General features: G+C 43.4%; 2 protein-coding genes across 2 annotated transcripts; one reads left to right on the plus strand and one right to left on the minus strand.

The window, feature by feature from the left end:
• The first annotated feature begins 4,977 nt into the window (after positions 1–4,977).
• On the plus strand, positions 4,978–6,378 carry LOC115564895 (salivary endonuclease). The gene is made up of 2 exons (XM_030389723.2): positions 4,978–5,164; positions 5,220–6,378. Exons 1-2 carry the CDS (start codon positions 5,002–5,004, stop codon positions 6,344–6,346), a joined length of 1,290 nt encoding a protein of 429 aa, XP_030245583.2. The 5' UTR covers positions 4,978–5,001; the 3' UTR covers positions 6,347–6,378.
• Positions 6,379–7,100: 722 nt separating this feature from the next.
• LOC115564893 (salivary endonuclease) lies at positions 7,101–8,532 on the minus strand. The gene is made up of 2 exons (XM_030389721.2): positions 8,347–8,532; positions 7,101–8,278 (listed from the first exon to the last, which is right to left on the minus strand). Exons 1-2 carry the CDS (start codon positions 8,501–8,503, stop codon positions 7,143–7,145), a joined length of 1,293 nt encoding a protein of 430 aa, XP_030245581.2. The 5' UTR covers positions 8,504–8,532; the 3' UTR covers positions 7,101–7,142.
• Between the last annotated feature and the right edge of the window lie 743 nt (positions 8,533–9,275).

Consider the following 9,275-nt stretch of genomic DNA (forward strand, 5'->3'; position numbering starts at 1 on the left):
CTTCGCAGTTTCTTTGCTTTCTCCTTCTCCTTTTGCTACTTATGTTTTCCTGTCGCTAGACATAAACGTGTGATAATCTGGATTTTTGGTGTTTGTTTTTCTGCCCCTGTGTGTGACACACACGCATACACACACACTCTCTCTCTCTCTCTCTCTCTCACACACATACACTCTAATGGCTGCCATTTCGTATGGCACTTTTTGACCGCTTTTCGCTTGTTGTCCATTTGTATTGCGTGCGCCTTCTGTGAGCGCTTCTGTCTGGAGATTGGGAATCGTTCCGGGATTCAGCTAAAGGCTACGGCGGTGGCAATGGCAACGCTTCAATAACTTTTATCACTTTTAATTGGGTTTTTCTTTATAGCCAACGCATGTCTTATAAGACTTATAAGACTAGCACGCACACAGACGCACACATGAGCAGATTGTAATTGTGTTAATTTGTCTCACTTGCCTGAGTGTGTGTGTGTGTGAGTGTGTTTGCCAGGGTGTGCCGTGTTGTTGTTGTTGTTATTTTTGTTTCGGCTTGTTTTTGTGACAGCCTTGGCTAATGCCAGTTTTTGCCCCGTTGCTTTGCCGTTCCGCTCAGTCCGAGATTTTCTTGCTTTCAATTTTCCTAATTGCTTCTTAATGCGCGTCATACGCCGGCAAGCAGAACTTTGCTCTAATTTGCTTTTTAACTCGTTGTCACAGCTAAAATTGAACTTACTTTAAAAGCAAAGAACAATCTGCAACAATTTGCAACAATTTGCTTCAATTTGTTATTCATAATAAACATTTTTAAAGGACCTTAACTACTGTAAAGTCTAATCAAAAGTACAGTAAAAGACTTATATAAAATTATGTATTTCTTTTAAATAATTAAATTACTTTTTCGTATCTATAAAATTATATATATGTATTTTTAAATAATTAAATAACTTTTTTTCATCTTCTTTACTTTCATTTCTTTTATTTTTTAAATATTTTTCTCTTTATATATAAAATGATATATATTTTTTTAAATAATTAAATTACATTTCTTCATATTCTTTACTTTAATTTCTTTTATTTTTTAAATATTTTTTCTCACAACAATTAATTTATATTCCCATTATTCCCGCACTCTCAAAGACACATATCAGTTCTGCCATTTGAGCTCCGAAATTAATTGGATTATGGTTGAAAGCAGCCTAAAACAGGCTAAAAATGTATGTGTTTCCTTTAAATTTTCCCTCTAAGTATTTCTTCTAAGTCTTTTCTCCAAGAACTAAGTATTTCCCCTAAGTGTTTCCTCTAAGTATTCCCCTCGTTAAATATTTCCACGTACTTCGCTTCACCATACTTCGCTCCGCACAACTGATCGCCTTCACTAGCCCTGGGCGACTGAAGAAATGCTGCAACTGCAGCCCTTTATATAGGGCATCCCTCTCAACTACTAAGTTTCTCTCAAAGGCTGAGCCCAGCACCGTCACAGTCTAGCCTTATGTGAGCAATGGGAACACTCTCTGCTGCTCTAGGCATACGAAACGAATGCTGCTGCATACCTATAGACTACTTAAATGATCTTCTGTAGCTCCGCTTAGGCTCTTGCCTTTGCTGAGCAAACAGACAAGGAGCCAGAAAGAGAGGCAGACAGGGAGACCCACAGACAGATACACGCACAGATATATTGAATTACGTTTTTCAAGAATATATATGCTTGATAAGGCTAAACGGTGTTGTGTTAAATAGCTTATGTACATTAATATGCATAATTATTGGATGGCAGAGACAGCTGTGTCTTCTGTTCTGTAGTTCTCTTAGAGACTCTTGCAGAGTCTGCTTAAATTTCTTGCTATTCCATAGGCTCAATTTAGCCGGAAAGAGGCCAAACTGGCAACACTGACACACACACGCCCACTCATATACTATATATTAAATATGTATGCACACACACACACACGAGGGCGCTGCTGTTTCATTAATCATGTCCGCCATTTTTTGACATTTGCCCGTCATGTTCAACTACTTTCATAAAATTCACGCTACTCTTATTTTCTTAATTTTTCATCGTTGACAGATTTTCATACTCTAGCGAAAAATGTCTTGGATTAGTCTGAGTCAAGTGAGTCTTTAAGTAGACTCTACTTTAATATAGAGAGTGCAAATTGAAATGCTTGTACTTGTCATATATGTATATAGGGTATAAATTTAAATATAAATTTAAATATTTACACTTAGCAGCAGCTGTTGGGACTACGAGTGCCTGAATGCTGTTTTTATGTTTCTCTTTATTTTTGTTTTTGTTTTTTTTTTTTTTTTTTTTTGAATACTCAAATGCTAAGCACCTTTGTCACTGCATCAAAATGGAATTTAATATTAAAATCGCTGTCATGGCGAACCGAATTTATACTTTTTCGTGAACAGGATACACTTCCTTTGCGCTTCCCTTATCTTGTGTGGGTCTTGTAAGACATCTCGCCTTAGAGGGCACGCTTCATTTGCTGCTCGAAGTCTGTGTGCTTGCATCAGTTTATATTAAGAGGATGCTCAGGAATCCTTTTATGTGGCACTTGTATCCTTTTCTGCTGTCCTTGTTGTTGTTGCTGCTCGTGCGATAATTTGATTTTCTTGGAGCGTAAATCAATGCAAATCGAAGGATGAACAACTGATTGGCTATGCAGGTCTCCGGTTCTGCTGCTCTGTGGCTCTGTGGTTCGGCGGTTCTGTGGCTCGGCGGCCTTAAGCAGCCAGCAGCCACTACAATTATCGGAGATGTTACACCTGACTGCACGGCTGTTGGCCTGATTTGCATAAGCCGCAAGCTTTAAGCCTTTGACAATTAGCCAATATATATATATATATATATATATATATATATATATGTATATTATTGAATGGCACATCAGCTATTGAGTTCTTTTATGTGTGTGTGTGTGTGTGTGTGTGTGTAGCTGCCCTAAGCTAAATTGAAGTGTGCTTGGTGTTTATTATGTAACCACAATGCGCTACTTTGTGCTACCTTTTAGCTTTCACGCCTTTGAAATACATTTAATCCATCATTGAGTTCAGACAGCCTCAATACACACACACACACACACACACACACACACATAGATAAACCCATACAGTACGTTGTTAGCCCCAAGCTCTGCGCCTTTTTATCCTGTCCAAAAAGCTTTATTGACTCCCGCTTTCAATTTGTGCGACGCCCATTTGCAACCTGTTGAAAAGGTGCAAATTGCTGGCTGGCTTCTCTGCCTTGGTTTTTACCTGAGCTCAGCAAACACGCTTACGCAGCCCTATCAATCAGAGGCATCTGCCCCAGCCTACCCACAGACATATGTTATTAATACGAATCATTTATGTGTTGCCCATGGAAATAAGAGCAAATAGACATTTCAAGAGAACTTTGGGTGATGCCAGTTTGAAAGAGGCATAAATTGAAATACATACATACATATATTTGTATACTTAGCTCTAAATAAAATAATAAAAATAAATAAATTGAAATACATATATTTGCTATATTTAGCTCTAATATATAAATAACTTCAAAGAGAGTTCTATAAATGGATTCCCCTTACTCTCCATGATAAGCCTATCTATTTATATACATATATTATATTATATTATATTACTCAGTGAGTCAATTTGTTGCTGGGAAACTTTACAATGGAATTTCTGCTGCACTTCACATCTATATATATTCGTATATAAAATTGGCATATAAATTGTGTGTGTGTGTGTGCGTGTGCGTGCTCTTGGCTGGCTGAACAAATTACATTGTCAAGCCGTAAATAGTTGGAATTCTATTTGCGATGTAACTAGCCAGATTGCTGTTGTAGTTGTTGTCACTAACTTGTTAATTTAATAGTCAATGCAGCGCTCAAGCAAATTGTTGGGTAAAAAGCTAAAAACCTATGTTAGTTTTTATTAGATTATCTGCCCCGAGTTTTTGCTTTGCCTAAGCTAATTGACCGAAGCATACTAATGTGCCATGTCATTAAGACTATGAGCATAATTATCTGGCGCTATGCCAATAATTACGAATCAACAAGTAATTAAAGCTTTTAAAGTCAAGGCATCCAATAAATCGTGATCAAGTCGACAAATATATTACATGCGATGGTCGAACGCGTGCGAAAATTCATTCCAGCTTTCCCTTGGCGCACATTAATCATTATCTGGCGCCATCTAGCGGCCAGTGGCCGAATTCAGCTTCAGCTCATTTATCTGCATCTAATCAATTAGCAAGGCAGCCAGGCAGGCACCTTGGCACCCTTGGCACCCTTGGAACCCCCTGGACCCTTGTGAGCAACACATTCTGCTTCCTTGACTAATCCGGCTACCTTGTCCTTTTCATTACGATTCCTGCTTATTTTTCTTATTTTTTCTTATTCTCCTTCCGTGCTCCATTTTCGCTTGTCCTTGTTACGTGCCAATTTAGCTCGTTTTGCTCGCTCATTCGTAAATCTAAACAAATCATCAATTTTCACAAATTATACCTCGGCCCTTCCTCCTCGCTCCCTGTCCCCACGATGTGACGCCTGCTGCAGCTCCATTCGTATCCTTGTTATCGCTTTACGCTCTGCTCTCTGCTTTCTGTTTTTCCGCCATGTCCTTTGTGCTTTGCTTTGCGCTTTGTCCCTGAGCCTAATTGCTTTCGTTTCAATCGCTGCGTTTCCTGTTGTCATCCACACCGTTGTTCATTTTACATTTCATTAATTAATGCCAATGCCCGTCGAACTTTGACATATTGAGCATCAGCCTCGATTCACCCAAAATTCGCCCTCTTACTTATCTGACGCGCCCACTTGAGGCGAATGAATGCATGAGAGGCACTTGAGTAGCCTCCCCCCTGCCTCAAATCTATTTGGAACTGATACGGAATGCGCTATCAACAATTGTGTTGATGATTTGGGAAATTTTTTAATTAATTTGCCAAACGCTTTTAGATAGTGTTTAGATTCGCAGTCCGTTTACTTGTCCCGGCCTATTTAAGTTTCGATTGCGTCCAATAATTTGCTTATACGCATCATGAGGTGTCTTTGTTTCGTATTGCTGTTCGTGGTCCAGGCGGCTTGGGCTCGTGTGCCCTACCAGCCCCAGGCCGAGGAGGTGGAGCTGCCGCCAGTGCTTGAGGACGAGATCTACGAGCGTGCCATCTATGTGGATCCCGTGTCGGAGAGCCGTGCTGCCGGTGAGTACACAATACGGATGCACTCCAGCTGACTCCTAATCTCTGCCCCCATTAGGCTGCAGTGTGACCATTCGCGGTGGCATGCCGAAGCCGGAGCCAGTGTGCCTGGAAACCGACTCGGAGAACATATATCCCTTCAACAGCCAGGGCGTCATCGAGGTGGAGACTGGCAAGAGCCTGCAGCTGTGGTGTCCCAGCGGCTTCACCACTCACTCGCAGAACCTGCTGACGGCCACCTGTGTGAGCGGCACCACCTTCAAGGTGGATGGCAGCAACTACAACTTCAAGGATCTGGCCTGCAAGTCCTGGCCCGGCTTCAAGGCCATCAAGTCGGGCGCCAAATGCAACGGCGGCATCGTCATTCGCGTCGGCTTCCAGATCACTGCGTCGCGCTTTGCCGAGCAAATGCAAATCTGCTTCAACGAGGAGGAGGAGGTGACCCGCTACACGCGCCACCAACTGTTCCCGGGCAGCAACTACTACGAAACCGGCGTGGATCGCATCACCTTCCAGACGGCTGGCTACTTCAACGGCAAGAATGTGGACAAGCTCTACACGCAGGCCACCCAAATCGAGACGATCAACCGAGATCTGGGCGGCGATGCGGACAGATTTTTCGACACGAAAACAAATGTTTTCCTCGCTCGCGGCCATCTCGGCGCCAAGGCCGACTTTGACTATGCGCCCGAGCAGCGGGCCACCTTCCTGTTCATCAATGCGGCGCCCCAGTGGCAGACCTTCAATGCGGGCAACTGGGCCAGAGTTGAGGATGGCGTCCGTGCCTGGGTCTCTAAGAACCGCATGAATGTCAACTGCTATACGGGCGTCTGGGGCGTCACTACGCTGCCCAACAAGCAGGGCGTGGAGACTCCGCTCTACTTGGCTCGCGATGGCAACAACAACGGCCTCATCCCCGTGCCTAAGCTCTATTTCCGTGTGGTCATCGAGCCCTCCACACATCGCGGCATCGTCTTTGTGGGCGTCAACAATCCCCACTTGACCGAGGCGCAGATCAGGAAGGACTATATCATTTGCAACGATGTCAGCGATCGGGTCAACTACATCAGCTGGAAGAAGACGGACATCAAGGCGGGCTGGTCCTATGCCTGCGAAGTGGCCGACTTCCTCAGGACGGTCAAGCACCTGCCCGCTCTGACCGCCAAGAATGGTCTGCTCGTCTAAGTTTGGCCAATAAAGAAACTTGTTTAATCGAATGTGCCGAAAAAATAGCTAAATACTTTGTTGAACTAGGATTTCGGGCTAAGACTTTGGGCTGGGGCGGATGATATCATAAATTCAAGAGTGTGAAATTTCTGGTAATAGAATTTGTTAAAGGCTGTATAGGAATATATAAAAAATATAAAATTGTAACTCTTGAAGAAAAAATATTTATATTTATAAAAGATTTTTATTTATATAAATATATAAAACAAATTTTGTTGAGCATAACTGTGGATAGATAATATTAAAATTAATTATGATTATAGTCATCATTGTGATATAAAATATAAAGTGAAATTCAAAAATGTAAGGATTGAGTAGGAGCTTCATAGAGAGTCGATAGCGCCGAGTATTCAGTATAAAACCGAGAAGCTCTAAAAAAATCAAGAATAAAAGGATTTGGAATGAAGATATTAACCTGTATAGGATTAACTAAAAGAAAAGATTTATAATATTCTTCTAAGCAAAATATGTATAATATCTCTAATATAAGGGTTAAGAGAAAATGTTGATCTGCCTAATATTTACTAAAAGAACAAATATATATATATTATCTCTAAGGAAAAATATGTAAATATATAATAAAAATAAATATTTGTAATGTGGAAATACCAATATATATATTATAAATGCACATATATATATTTTATTTATTTTTTTTAATTTTTATATTTATATATTCAACTTCAGTTACAAAAATAAAATTTGAATAAAATTTTTACTATTCGCATGCATTTTTATTGAATCTCTTTAGTCTCTACACCAGCAGGCCGCTCACAGAGAACTGTGGCAAGTGGGTCACCTTCTGGCGGAACTCGGGCACCTCGCAGGCGTAGGAGTAGCCGGCCGAGATGTCGGTGCGCTTCCAGCTGATCCAGTTGATCCTGTCGCTGACATCGTTGCACAGAATGTAGTCCCGTCTGATCTCGTCCAGACTCAAGTGCGGATTGTTGACGCCCACAAGGACAATGCCCTTGCGGGTGCTGGGCTCGATGACCACACGGAAGTAGATCTTGGGCACGGGTATCAAGCCGTTGCCATTGTGATCGTAGGCCAGGTACAAGCCGGTCTGTCTGCCGTCCCTGTTGGGCAGCGTGGTGACGCCCCACACACCTGTCCAGCAGTCCAGGTGCTTCTTGTACTTCGATGCATAGGCCCGCACGCCGTCCTCAACTCTGGCCCAGTTGCCCGCATTGAAGGTCTGCCACTGGGGCGCCGCATTGATGAACAGGAAGGTGGCCCGCTGCTCGGGTGGATAGACAAAGTCGGCCTTGGCGCCCATGTGTCCGCGCGCCAGGAACACGTTCTTCTGCGAGTCAAAGTACTTGCCCGAATCCATGTTCAGAGCCTTGTCGATGGTTTCCTTCTGCACGGCCTGCGTGTAGAGCTTGTCCACATTCTTGCCATTGAAGAAGCCGCCGGGCGCAAAGTTGATGCGATCCACGCCGGTGGCATAGTAGTTGCTGCCCGCGTCCAGGGTGTGATAGACGTAGCGGGTGACCTCCTCGTGCTCATTGAAGCACACCTCGTACTGCTTGGCAAAGCGCGAGCCGCTCAGCTCGAAGCCCACGTTGATGAGGGTGGTGCCGCCGTTGCAGCTCGAGCCGGATTTCCTGCCCACAAAGGCGGGCCAGGAGGTGCACTTAATGGCCGATATATCGTGATTTCTATCGCCGATCCTGAAGGTTGTGCCGCCCACGCACCTGGCCGTCACGGATTTGCCCGAGAGGGGAGAGTCCAGGCTGCTGGTGCAGTGGAACTCAATGGTCCTGTCATGCTCCACATCCACGTAGCCAGATGCCGAGAAGGGATAGAATTCGGAGGTGCCGGGCTTGATCAGCAACGGCTGTGGGTTCTTCATCTCAGTGCTACGGATCTTGATGGAGCAGCCAGCTATGTTGAATAGACAACTCCCATTGCATTCAGACTGTTAGGAATTGAGTATCGGCATCTCAGCTTACCCGCTCTGTTGGTCACCTCCATTGGCACCTCCACTGGCACCTCAATCATATCCGCCGCCCAGAGCTCCTCATTGTCAACGGGCAAGAGGCGTGCCTGGCTGCCGGTGAACAGCAGCAGCAACAGGCCGCTCTGAGCAATCAATGCTGGACTCCACATGTTTCACAACTGCTTGACTCTCTGAGCAACCCGAGCGCTTTTAAATCTAATGCTGCGCGCTGATTGGATCGCACAATTCTCAACTATGTTTGCCTTTTCCCCATTTTCCATATCAGTGGAAGTACCTCTGAGTGCTTCAACTCACGCTGATCGAGGGGCCGATCGGTCGGTCGGGTGTGACCATGTTGATTATATCACGTGTTGCGCGTGTCGTGTGAACGCGTTTACCGTTTTCAGCCTTATCATTTAATTAGTTACGGCTAACCGCCCTGACGTCACTAACTCGGACACCCTGTATTACCATTAAAATATAATTATATATAGATTGGCGGAAACTAATGATTGTCCAGATCAATATTCTAGTGAATGATTAAATATTTTTGTGAATAAAATGAATTACTAGATACTAGAGGAAAGAAAAGTTTGGCTGAGCTCCTCTCGGTAATTTTATGAAGGGGCATTTCCTAGAGCGACCTCTACAGATCTCTGGGAGTTTCCCGTGCACAACTCCAGGTCAGTTTTTGGGTAAGCTAGCCAAGAGGCCCCCGGTCAAAGATATATGTGTACTTCACAGAAAACGTATGCCCATATCAGCACTCGGTGATTGCCATTAACTGGGAATGCTGATATGGAGAGTAGCTTCACGTGTTCCACACGTTTTGTCAGCCCAAAGTTGATTCCATTTTTAGCACAAATATCAAGTGTTTATTGAGTTTTTGATTTGTTTTTTCTGTTTTTGTTTTGGGGTATACATTAACTCACATTTATTGAT

This window comes from Drosophila navojoa, chromosome 4, assembly GCF_054131105.1.
Source record: "Drosophila navojoa isolate 15081-1374.11 chromosome 4, UAZ_NAV_1.0, whole genome shotgun sequence".
NCBI classification, from domain to species: Eukaryota; Metazoa; Arthropoda; class Insecta; order Diptera; family Drosophilidae; genus Drosophila; species Drosophila navojoa.